The sequence below is a fragment of the Rhipicephalus microplus genome, chromosome 8 (genome assembly GCF_043290135.1).
Source record: "Rhipicephalus microplus isolate Deutch F79 chromosome 8, USDA_Rmic, whole genome shotgun sequence".
Classification (NCBI taxonomy): Eukaryota; Metazoa; Arthropoda; class Arachnida; order Ixodida; family Ixodidae; genus Rhipicephalus; species Rhipicephalus microplus.
In genome coordinates, this window is record NC_134707.1 from 124,156,383 (window position 1) to 124,169,549 (window position 13,167).

The following is a 13,167-nucleotide window of genomic DNA, read 5'->3' on the forward strand; positions in this document are numbered from 1 at the left end:
TTGAAGTGTTCACTAGATCGACAGATGCAGAGACAAATGAACGAATGGACAGACGGACAGACAAACGGACGAACAGACAGGCAGACGCATGGATGAACTGACAGAAAGACACACGGATGATCGGACGGAAGGACGCACAGACAGACTCATGAATGGACGACGCGCGGACAGATGCTTCGCCCCACAAATCATGTTTCACTCGATGCATATGCTGTGACTTTTTTTAGTTTGAATAGACGATGCTATGAGCGACGCCAACTGTTCGGGTATGGTCGTCTTGGAGTGCGTTAAGGCGTTGACAAAATTGCATTTGTCCTATTGGAACAGACGCTTTGAAAAGATGTATTGAAGAACTTAATCGCGGATGCCAAGGTCGTGATGCAATATGCACTTGGCCAAGAGCACTGTGAGAGAGAGGACAGTGGTAGATAAATAATACCTATTTTGAAATTCTACAAAGCATGGTTCGGCCTCACGTTTTTTTTGGCAACCAAAGTTTCTATTGCACATGGAGTTTACGCTCTTGTTTGTTTGTTATATGTCCCGTTCCTAAAATAAAAAAGACCATGGCGCAGCGGATAGTATGCCCAACATCTTTTGCCGTGGGCCCAAAAGTCATGGGCTCGACGTCCGTTGTTGGAGCCTTTCTTTTTCCTCTTCCTACCTCACGGAAATACTTCGTGAAGTGTTGGTGTACTCCAGTATAAAATACTTTCGTGTTAAAAAACATGTAGAGTTGAGTGTAAGAGTATGTCTCCAAACGTTGTTTCAGTGCGACAGTGAACAATCTCCTGTAGAAGCTGATCCCACTGGGAGATTGCGGCTGGAAAAAAATGAGTTTTCGGTAGATGTTTGTTCAGCAAAATTTTTTTAATGCGAAGCCTTTCTCAGCAAATTTTGGCGACATTGGGCGTATCTATCTATCTATCTATCTATCTATCTATCTATCTATCTATCTATCTATCTATCTATCTATCTATCTTGCTGCTTACGCTTGTGTGCTCTCATAGTCACCACCTTAACTTGGCGTGAACCAAAGTTAGCATGGGAGTGTAAGATGGTTTGACGAATATGACGCGCTGGTCAAGACATGAATAAGTTCACAATCCCGTCGCGTACGTCGTCAAACACTTCCCGCTAGACAGCGGCACATACCCACGGGCCGGTATATGCCGCTGGTATGCAAGTATGTGCCACAAGGTATTGACACTTATCATATACCTAGGAACGACGAGAACACACATGGGCAATTATAACGCGCGAGCGTTAAGAAGTACCCGACATCGGTAGTGTCCACCCGATGAATGCAAAGAATAAATGTAAGGGTTCCAACTGGAATCGAACCCAAGCATTCTGCGTGGCAATGAAGCATTTTACCACAGAGCTAGGCCAGGTCACAGAACTCCTTTTCAAAAAGACGCCAGTTTTCTTGAAACGTTAATAATGGTTGCAGTGCTGCCTACCCAATTTTATAAGCATTACATGGGTACTCTTTTGATACAGCCGTCACGTCGGGTTAACGTTAGTTGTGCTTAGTTGCCATGCGCTGAAGTTGATTTATGTAGCACATTGCATGGTCAGCACCCTCGCGAGCAGCAGCGATTCATATCAGCTTCTGGTGTGGCTATTATGCATGTTCCAGTTGGAATCATTGCACAAGTACAAACAAGTGGTTATATAAGCATCTCCAAATTTTCAACATACGTCTGTGCATGCAACATTTGTATATATATTAAGCGTCATTTCATGATTTGTCGCTCATTACGAAAATGCAACATGGTCACTTTCCCTCCGCATGCTTCGCATACCTTCGATTCGTAGATACGTGGGATCTGCAAAATTTTCTTCTTTTTATAGTATGATCATTTTTCTGAAATATGAAATAGGAAAGTGACAAGTAATATTTTTGATCTATTTTGACCACGTCGTATATTATTTAGTAAAAAATTTCTATATAGCGTTTTCGCTATGTGTACCTAGTCATTCGCACCTCAAATTATCCCTAATTGCAGTAACAGTACACGTGAAAGTATAGTTACAACTGACAAAACGGCCTGCACGGTATTGTACGAGCTCGAGCATATATTAGATTGTGCCATGACTCATTTCTCTCTGTGGAACTGGGGAGCGGAGAAACTATGATCATTTGGATCGAGGCAGCCAGGTTTCCTTTGTTAGCATGGCACTGAGTATTAAGAACAGAATCGTGACTTTATTTTATTTTATTTATTTACTTATTTTCAGATTTACTGCCAGCCTTTGAAAAAGGCCTTTGGCAGGAGCGGGCAGACTTCACCGTAGTTGAGTCAGAACATTGGAAACGCGGACTTCTAACCTTTCCACGGTGTGCCCGATTGTTGTGTTGCGAGACCATAGGAGGGTCGCTAGGAATGGCGCGCAGACACTGCAAAATGAGGTCACGGTTGATTAAAAACTAATTGATTAGAATTATTCAGCAAGCTCGATCCTGTACCAGGTCCACATGTTTTTCATGTGCCGATATATGCGCGTTTGGCCTGCTTGTGAAGTGGGTGCCGACTATTTCCTGCAATTGTTAATAGGGATGGCATACATTTCTGCGAACACGTTGAACATAGACCTACATACGTGTTTCAAAAATAAAGCAAATGAACAGTAACATCAGGGGTGACAGGGCCACACAGCCAACCCTTCAAGAAACAGCATGAAGCCGCAGTCTGAATATATTCTAAAATGACGGATCTCTTCCGCTTCAGACACAATGCAAGAGACCTATTGTGCTACGTTTTGTAGATTACATCTCCGTCTTCGAATAGTCCAGAATGAACATAATTGTCTACATAAGTGCTCTGCAGCCATGAAATTGTTCACGTACATTCAGTAGCTCTGCCCACGTAATGCATCAACAGGATTTTAAAGGAAACCATATTTAGCTCTAAACAAAGTTTGCTGGTAACACTTCATAGTAACAGTTTCCGCAGAAACGCACATAAGCGCCAGTCTAAACTCTGCGGTGTAGTGTTGAGCAGTACAATTAGGTTGTTATGGCAGTGGCTCACAAGCTTTGAAAATAAATGAATGTGCAATGTTCTGTAACCTGGAATGCAAGAGTGCCAAGAAAAACGATTTAGACATTGGGATTGAAATAAGAAAAATAACCGTTTATCAGCGTTCTCTAACAGCAGTGATGAGAAGTGACAGATTAGGAGCACCACAAGAGCACCAGTTAGCATAGGGAGAGCACCAAATACAGAAACTGTGAAGAGCCTTCTCATTCACTGTTTAATAGAATAATACTGATCAAATTTCAACAATCACGAGTGTGAACGCTTCTTTTAACATGTCTGTTTTTCTTGATAGCTACTACTTTGAGGCACTGGCACTTCGTGTTTTAAATAACATGTGTCTACATCTTTGTATTTCTAAATAAATACCCGTTCTTCTAGCTCCAATACATTGTGCCACTATAATATCAAGAAAGACGACCAAGATTAGAGTTTGCTGTTCAGTTCTAACAGTGTTCTTTATTTGAGTCAAAGTGTACTTACCTGTCACGAATTTCCAACTGCCTTTTGAGATCTCTGATTTCGGCAACAGCATCCGATAGTCCATACTCGCCCTGAAATGGAGCGGTCTTAAGATAGACATGAAAAGCACTGCACAGGGGAAATGAGGGAGCACAGAAGAGAGCCCTAGTCTATGCTCCTTTGTTCGAGCTGTATCAAGGTGTAACAAATTCTTGTTACGATGTACCAATCAGCCTAAGTGAACACACTGTTGAGACGTTTATTGGCAGACACTCGTCGATGATCCACGACAGCAAAAGTCAATGCAGGGACCGACTCTCTGCACGAGCTGCTCTTCTTCTTATGAAAAGGGCGACCCACTAGAAGGCACTAGAGAGGACGACCCACTGTTCGAAGATTTTGCCACAACTACCCCGGGTACGAAAATGGAGCCGCCTGGCGACCTAACAGGTGGTCAGAATGAGCGGGTCATGGTAGGCCTTGAGGCACTCCACGTTAACAATGTCGCGTCCTCGACAGCGCATCTCCAAAGATGGTTCGATTCGTTCAATCAAGTAGTTGACAGGGGAAGTGCATTTGACGACACGGTAGGGGCCTTCGTGTTAGGGCAATAGTTTTGAAGATAGGCCAGTTGAAGTGGTAAGGATCGAGAGCCAGACGAGCGCTCCAGGGAGGAACGTGAGCGCAGTAGTGCTGGCGTCAGCACGAATGCTTTTTTGCCGCTCTTGATCGTGCGCAGTAAAGGTCTTTGCAAGCTCGCGACACCCTTCAGCAAGCTTGGTTGTAGCAGAAATAGGCGCCCAGTCAGACGGATCTCGCTTGTACGAAAGTATCGTGTCGATTTTGTGTGACGGGTGCCTTCCATATAATAAAAAGAAAGGTGAAAAGCCAGTGGTGCTCTGAAGGGTGCTATTATATGCGTAGGTGACGAAGGGTAGAATGGAATCCCAATTTGTGTGATCGGCGGCGACGTACTAGGAGAGCATGTCGCCGAGCGTACGGTTGAAGCATTCGGTGAGGCCATTCGTCTGCGGTTGGTAAGCAGCAGTTTTGCGGTGAACAGCGTTGCACTTTTTAAGAATGGCTTTAACGACTTCAGACAGGAAGACGCGGCCTCGGTCACTGAGCAATTCTTGGGGTAGACCGTGTCGCAAAATGAATCATTGGAGCAGAAAGGAGGCCACATCGCTCGCTGTAGCCGCGGGGAGAGCAGCCGTTTCGGCGTATCACGTGAGGTGGCCCACAGCGACAATGACCCAGCGGTTACTAGCCGACGTCAGTGGAAGTGGCCCATACAAATCAATGCCAACACGCCCCAAAGGGCCTGGCAGGGCAAGGTAGAGGTTGCAGACCTACCGGTGACAGGTGCGTTGAAGCTTTTCGGCGCTGACAATCTATGCAGGAGCGAACGAATTCCTGCACGTAGCGGTACATTCCGCACCAAAAGTACCGTTGGCGAATACAGTGGTAAGTCTTCGAAACCCCGGAGTGCACACATTGCGGATCAGAATGAAAGAACTCGCATATGTGAGAGCGCATACTGCGAGGTATGACTAGTAGCCATTGGCGGCCGTCACTGTTGTAATCACGCCTGTGGAGGAGGTCGTCGCGAACGGCGAAATGGTGGGCTTGACGACGCAACGCGCGAGTGGATGGAGTAGATGGATCAGCCAGCACGTCTATCAGTGAGACGATTCATTGATCCTTGCGCTGTTCAATAGCAATGGTATGAATGCTAATGGAAGAAATGGTGAGACGCTGAGTTGTGGGCATTGTCGTCATGCAAGAGAAAGCGTGACAGGGCGTCGGCGTCAGCATGTTGCCTTCCATTGCGGTACATCACGCGGATGTCGTAGTCTTGCAGTCGAAGTGCCCACCGGGCTAGACGGCCTGAGGGATCTTTCAATGACGACAACCAGCATAGTGCGTGATGGTCGGTGACAACATCAAATGGGCGACCATACAAATAAGGTCAGAAGTTTGTAAGGGCCCAGACGATTGCCAAACATTCCTTCTCGGTGACGGTGTAATTAGTCTCGGCCTTAGTAAGCGTACGGCTTGCATACGCCACGACATATTCCGGGAACCCTGGTTTGCGCTGCGCAAGGACAGCGCCAAGGCCGACACCACTGGCATCCGTGTGTACCTCTGTAGGGGCCGTAGGGTCGTAGTGGCGGAGTATGGGAGGCGACGTCAACAAACGACGGAGTGTTGTGAAAGCGTCGTCGCACTGTGATGACCACGAATAGAGAGGCCCGTTACTTCCGAGGAGCTTCGTCAGCGGCGATATGATAGTCGCGAAGTTTCGAATGAAGCGCCGAAAGTAGGAACACAGCCCTACGAAACTGCGCGGTTCCTTGACGAATGTCGGCTTGGAGAACTCGGCCACCGCCCAAAGCTTAGCTGGATCAGGGAGCATTCCGTCCTTGGACACGACGTAGCCGAGTATTGTGAGCTGCCGAGCTGCGAATCGGCACTTCTTTAGGTTCAGTTGCAGACTGGCGTCACTCAGACACGTTAAAACATGCCGCAGGCGTTGAAGATGCGTCGAGAAGTAAACGACGACGCCATCGAGGTAGCACAGGCAGCTAGGTGTGCCATTTCAGGTCACGCAGAACAGTATCCATCATGCGCTCAAAGGTGTCGGGCGCATTGCACAGCCCAAACAGCATGACGTTGAATCCGTTGGGGGTGACAAAAGTGGTCTTCGATCGAGCGTCCTCAGCCATAGAAACTTGCCAGTACCCTGAGCACAAATCGAGGGATGAAAAGAATTCTGCTTCTTGCAGGCTGTCAATCGCGTTATCTACCCGCGGTAGTGGGTACACGTCCTTACGAGTGATCTTGTTGAGGCATCGGTAGTCCACACAGAACCACACAGAACCGTCCTTCTTCGTGACGAAAACGACAGGAGACGCCCAGGGGCTGCTAGAGGGTCGAATAACATCACCGCAAAGCATGTCGTCATCATGCTCGTTGATTAGATGGCGTTCTGTGGAAGATACGCGATATAGACGTTGCCGCAGTGGTGACTGTGTGCCTGTGTCGATGCGATGTGTAACGGTGGATGGCCGGCCAAGAGAAGGTTGGGCGACATCAAAAGAAGACCGGAATTCTTCCAACAGGCCCAGAAGCTGGGAACGCTGGCCTGGCGTAAGGATGTCGGGAATGCAGGGACCGAATACATCATCAGATGATGAAGCAGATGTCGAAACAGCACTAAGCGTATTGGAACTTGAGCAGTGCATGTCATCGGGTTGATCCATAACTTGTTCGTCTTCGATGGGCTCCACGCTGCCGAGACATTCCCCTCGCACCAACGTAACGCTGTACGGGAATGAGTTCACTACAAAAATAGTGGTGCTGCCGTGAGTGAGTTGCACGGTCGCGGAAGGAACCAGCAAGCCTTTTCTGATGAAAACACAATGAGATGGCGAGAGTAGCGCAGCGGTGTCATAAAGGCTTGCGCAGTAGACCGACACCGTCACGGACGAATTTGCAGGCACTTGGGTGTCATCTCTGACGAGTAACTTGCTTGCAACAGATGGACTGTCGGACGGCGTCAAAGAAGAGAATTGTGTGAGTTCTATTTCTGCTGGTGCGCAATAAATGACGGCGTCATGGCGGAAAAGAAAATCCCATCCTAGGATGACGTCGTGAGAGCATGAAGGAATTATGATGAATTCGACCGTATACATCACGTCCTGAATCATAAGGCGGGCTGTGCACATAACCGTAGGGTGAATGCTTTGGGCGCTGGCTGTATGGAGGGAGAGTTCGGAGAGTGGCGTGGTCACTTTGCGCAGTAATCGGCTAAGTTTTGCGTCCATGACGGATATCGCGGCTCCGGTATCTACAAGGGCAGATGCATGAACGCCATCCACAAGTACGTCTATTACGTTCGATGGGCTTTCTTGAGGGCTTCCGCAGTTCGACAGCGTCGCAGCCCTTGTCTCGTGGACTGGGACGACTACTTTTCCTGGTCGCCCTCGAGTGGACGTGGCCGCATCGGCGACAGTGAGCGACGTCGCGGAGATGGTGAACGGCGGGTAGACGCAGCGGGGCGGGACGACGGTGACATAGGCGGCGGTTGGTCATAAGAGCGGCTAGATTGGCTGTGAAAGTTCGAGGAGACCTGCGGTTGCTGCACACGATTGCAATAGCGTGCTACGTGACCGACGCGACCACAAGCAAAGCAGATGGGGCGATTGTCAGCAGTGCGGCATCTGTTCGAGGGTCCCATCCATGTCGCAGAACGTGATGGGCGAGCCGGCTGCTGATATGAGTGCATGGTGGGCGGCACTAAGGGCACGTGGGTGACGTCGGCGTATGTAGGCGACACAGTTTATCTGAAGGCCTGGGGTCTGGCGATGGTTTCGGTGTAACTTAGGGGGCAAGCCAAAGAAATCGGTTGGGGCAGCCTGGCTACAACTTGGGCGTTGCTGAGTGGCGCAGATACAGTAGGCGGCTGATGTATTTAGGAACGACCTCCGCGGTTTCCTGCAGAATGGCTCGGTGGAGCGGAGGTAGAAGTGTACTTTACGGCTGTTGAGGATGTTGCGGCGGAGCAAAAGCCAGTAAAAATACCTGGTGGGCAACTTCCTCACGCACGAATGACTTGATTTCGGCGAGCAAGGTTGTGTGGTTAGGAACTGCTGACAAAGCCGAGAGACCAGCATCACGTGGTGGCTGTTGATGGGTCATCAAGTGCTGCCGCCGCAGCTCGTCGTAACTTTGGCATAATGTATTGACTTCTGCCACAGTGTGAGGGTTCTTAGTCAGGAGCATGGTGAAGGCATCGTTGGCGATGCCTTTTAGAACATGCGTGATTTTGTCAGCCTCTGACATGTTCAGGTCGACTTTCTTGCACAAGTCAAGGATGTCCTCGATGTAGCTTGTGAAGGACTCGCCGGTCTGCTGTGCTCGTTCACGTGAACGCTGTTCGGCTAGCAGTTTACGAACGGCAGGACGGCCGAACACGTCGACGACAGCGGTTTTAAAAGCGAACCAAGTCGAGAAATCAGATGCGTGGTTGTTGTACCACATTCCGGCCACACCCGCGAGGTAGAAAAACAGATTACCGAGTTTAGCTGCCTCGTCCCAATGATCGGGGACGCTCAACCGTTCGTACATGGCGAGCCAGTCCTCGACGTCAGTGCCATCCGCGCCGGTGAAAACAGTAGAATCGCGGATGCGGGGGACACCGGGACAGGGCGTCGGCGTAGGAGAGCGTTTGCTGAGCGGCGTCATGGTAGAAGGCACAGTACGGGATCGAAGCTCCAAGGGCATCGAATGCGAACCAAAGATGTTTGAAGGGCACATCACTCTCAGCACTCTCCACCAAATTCTTAAGGCGTTTATTTGCGGACACTCGTCGATGATCCACGACAGCAACAGTCAATGTTGTTGTTGTTGTTGTTCTCCTATTGTTAGTGGCGCATACCCACTGTGGGGGATTGGCCAAGAATCGAGTGGCTTTAAAATTTACTGTTCAGATTTAGAATGATGGAGGTATAACAGAAAGATTACCGATAGCCTATAGGCAAGTGTGGTGCTTAATGTAATGCATACAAATATTTACATAAACAAATTTATTCTTAGAATAGACCAATAATCTGATTTTATACGTATATAATTATGTGAACATGTTAAGATAATGAAACCGGTTAATTAGTCAACCTATTAGTTTCATCAATATAGTCCCGGACGGCCGTGCATACTGTGCCATTACAGAAACCAGAAATGGAAGCTCCAAAAGACAAAATAACAGGCAGAGATAAGTCCATACCAATGCCACGCAAAGGTATTTCTAATAGGGTTTTTCGTAATGTGTTAAACCACCTGCAGGTAAAAAAAAATGGCCTATTGTTTCCAATTCATCACAGAATGCACACAGTGGCGAAGGTGCCTGAGCAGACCTGTGTTTATAGAAATTTAGATTTGGTACCCGGCAACGCAGCCTTGTGATAGCTACTTCTGGTTTTCGAGTGCGGCAAAAGTCTCTTCGCCAGGGATATAATAAATGGCGATATTCTGTAGAGTTTGTTAGTGCTGAACCTTTAAAAACTTGCATAAGCGTACGTCTGCGGAATCGAGCAGCAGTCACATAAGCGGATGATGGACAGAGCGGTAGAATTGGTTCGCTGATTGACGACTTAGCTAAGGAATCTGCTATTTCATTAAGAAACAAACCTTTATGTCCAGGCACCCAAACTAATCGCACTTTTCTTAAATGCGCAGGTACTAGTGCACGGAACGCCTTTGTTACGTGATTATCAGCACCAACAGAAAGTGCCGCACAAAGAGATAGGGAATCTGTTATTATGACAGCTGATGTAATTGCTGTATCTAACTTGCGTAAGGCGAGCACTACTGCCACAAACTCAGCCACAAAAACGGGTATGAAATCGGGTAGTCGAAGGGAATAAATCCAATTTAAAATCGGGCTGAAAATACCAACCCCTGACTTTTCGGCGTATTGCGATGCATCTGTAGCAATAATAACGTTTGTTGTAATACGGCGCAGGTGATCTTGAAGTAAACCATCCAAAATATTATGGGGAAGTAATTTGGCATTATTAGGAAATATCGTCGAATTGAATTTCCACCGGGGCTGAATTATAACGACTCGGCATGATGTCGCATATACGTACGTTTAGAGGCTCCAGTAAATTTTGCACAAATATAATTTGTGGCATGTGAAATCGCGGCCATCTAGCAGCAAAAATGATTCCGGGGTGGAAATAAAGGCTGTTTCTGAATGTCGTAATGGTGATTGATAAATTCTTAAGAATGTCTGAACAGTCAGAAGGCGAATTCGACATGAAAGTGGAGGGACCCTCGATTCGAGATATAACACATTGTTGGCGACTGTTTTGGGAAGGCCAAGGCATAAGCGCAAAGCTTCTCTTTCCAGAAGAATTAGAGGCCGCAACTTGTAAGCTGGAACTCCAGAGAAAAGCACACAACCAAATTCCAAAATGGGACGAACATACATGCGATATATCATTAATAATGTGTCTCTTTTCATACCTATGCGGTAGTTACTTAGCCTAGGTAATATGCCAATGGCCCGCACACCTTTTCCGGCGATATATTCGATATGAGATCGCCAGTTAAGCGATGTGTGATAAATTACTACAAGGTATTTAACAGATTCCACCTGTGGTATATCCTCATGATGGTAAGACAGAGAGATGTTCACAGGGTATTGCAGCGGGAAAACAAGGAGGGCACATTTACTCGGATTAAGTAAAAAGCTGTTGCCATCGAGCCAGCTCTCCAATATATTAAGGTAAGTCTGCAGCCGTTCATATAAGGTCTGAATGTTATCTGCCATTGCAAAAAATGCGATATCGTCTGCATAAACATAAGTTGTTATATCCTGTTTGCGTGAGATGGTGCTCATTAGTAAATTAAATAGCACCGGGGAAAGCACCGAGCCTTGCGGTACTCCCCTCGTTTGGGTATGAGTAGATGATGAAAACCCATCTTTAAAACAATAAAATTTCCTGTCTGCGAGAAAATTGTGAACCCACGCTACTATGTATGATGGAAAATGAAGGTATTCTAATCTATCTATCAAAATACAGTGCTCCATGGTATCATATGCTTTAGCGATGTCTAAGGTAACTAAAGCAGCATATTTTTTATGTAGCCGAGCTAATTGAAGCCTACTTTCTAAGTCAACGTGGGCATCCCAAATTGAACAACCAGCCCTGAACCCAATTTGACAGGGACTTAGAATAGACCTCATGGTAATAAGTTCAATATTTCGTATATTGATGATTCTCTCAACCAATTTCACTAAGTTTGATGTCAGTGCGATCGGCCTTATGTTATCCAACGTGTATGCATCATTTTAATTTTTTAGCAACAATACAATTTGGGCAAGTTTCCATTCTGGAGGTATCCATGCATTCCCCAAAGAGTAATTCACTAGTTCTAGCAAAAGATTAGGTGATTCCTGGAGTAAACATTTCAACTTAGAGTTCGTAATCCCATCTGGTCCGGGAGCCGTCCTCGGTAAGCATAATACTGTCTGATTCAATTCAGCTAAAGAAACTTCTGGAAATTCATGCAAGTTTACCAGAACGAACTGAATAGCCGAAAAATTCGCAGTGAAGCGGCGTTCTAAACCTTGCGCTATGTCTTCTAGAGAGGTGTTCATTTCTACCGGCGTCAAGACACATGACTGCAACGTTAAAGGTTCTGGTAGTACTTTTCTTGTCCGAAGATAAGCGAACAAAGCACGCTTATTTTTTTATTTAGAAAGATAATCAAAATGTCTACTCTTGTATTCTTCTTTCGCGTGGTTCACTGTACGCTTAAATACGCCAGCAAAGAATTGATAGTCTTTCCAGTTTGTTGGGCTCTGATTAAGAAGAAGTTTTTTCCAAGCGGCTTTTCGTCTTCTATAATCGCGCGTACACTCATCGTTCCACCAACGAGAGGAGGATCGTTTATTGGATGGAATAGAAAATTCAGAATTTTTTCTAGATCCCTCCAGCATTGAACCTATCGTAAATGCAATCTCTTTAGTACTGGTATTTCCAAGCTTGGAAATGGCAGAACGGAGGCAGGCTTGAAATTTGCTTTGGTTGATGTATGTGCGTTTTGGCTGATCTAAAGTTATTGTTGGACAAGTAATGTCAAAAACTACAGGAAGATGGTCACTGTTAGTTGCCGAATCCAGAACAGCCCATGACAAAATCTTGATTGCATTGGAGCAAAACGTTAAATCCAATACTGAGCTAGTTTGACCTCGGACAAATGTTACATGACTTTTATTCAGACAGGAGAAGTTGTGATCAATAGTCCATTCCCACAGTCGCCTACCACAAGAATCTGTCCTTATACCCCAAGACAAATGGTGTGAATTAAAGTCTCCTGTGAGTACAATTTCCTTTCTACATGGTACCAAAACGCTGTCACGATAACGCGTGCTTTGCACACCGGAGGGGAAGTAACAATTTACGATTGAAAATGAGTGGTATCCGGGGAGACACAAGTCTAATGCTAATAATTCGCAATCGAAGTCTAACATTCTGAAAGAAATGTTCGCCCTATGGCATAATTTACTTGATACAAGGATCATTAAACCACCACCACGTGATGGGCGATCTAATCAAAAAAACGAAAACCTGCAAGATGGAAATTGTTATCTGGTGTAAGCCAAGTTTCTTGGAGAATTATAATATCAAGATTAAAATTATTGCAAAAGTAATGTAAGTCGGTTGAGGCTGAGAATATAGAACGGCAGTTCCACTGCAGTACCCTCAACTGACCTATGGTGTTGAGCGCACCGCAGAGGCGAGGACCAACTTTCTGCACGAGCTGCTCTTCTTCTTATGAAAAGGCCGACCCACAAGAAGGCACTGGAGAGAACGACCCACTGTTCGAAGGCTTTGCCACAACACTATAGAATCTCCGAACACGTAGCAGCTGCTTACAGTGATGCAAATATGCTCTGAAGAAGCTGATTTTGATGGCGAAGCGAACACGTTGTAATGCACAAATTTCTTCCCCCTTAGTTTTCATCGCTTTTTCCACCTGAAATACCGTACACTTTTAGAGATTACATTATTATTAGTTTTGCTTGCCTGCTTGTAGGTGCCCTCGAACACTTCGATAAAGAAATTGCAGCACGCTTCAGCCTACA

At 46.3% G+C, this 13,167-nt stretch overlaps 1 protein-coding gene across 3 annotated transcripts in view; it reads right to left on the bottom strand.

Annotated features, from left to right (window-relative positions):
* LOC119165489 (uncharacterized) overlaps positions 1-13,167 on the bottom strand; it is a 385,136-nt gene that overhangs the window by 152,364 nt on the left and 219,605 nt on the right. For all 3 annotated transcript variants that reach the window (XM_075872576.1, XM_075872575.1, XM_075872573.1), the window contains exon 13: positions 3,528-3,598. In XM_075872576.1, coding sequence (XP_075728691.1) covers positions 3,528-3,598 — 71 coding nt within the window. The remainder of the gene's footprint in view (positions 1-3,527; positions 3,599-13,167) is intronic.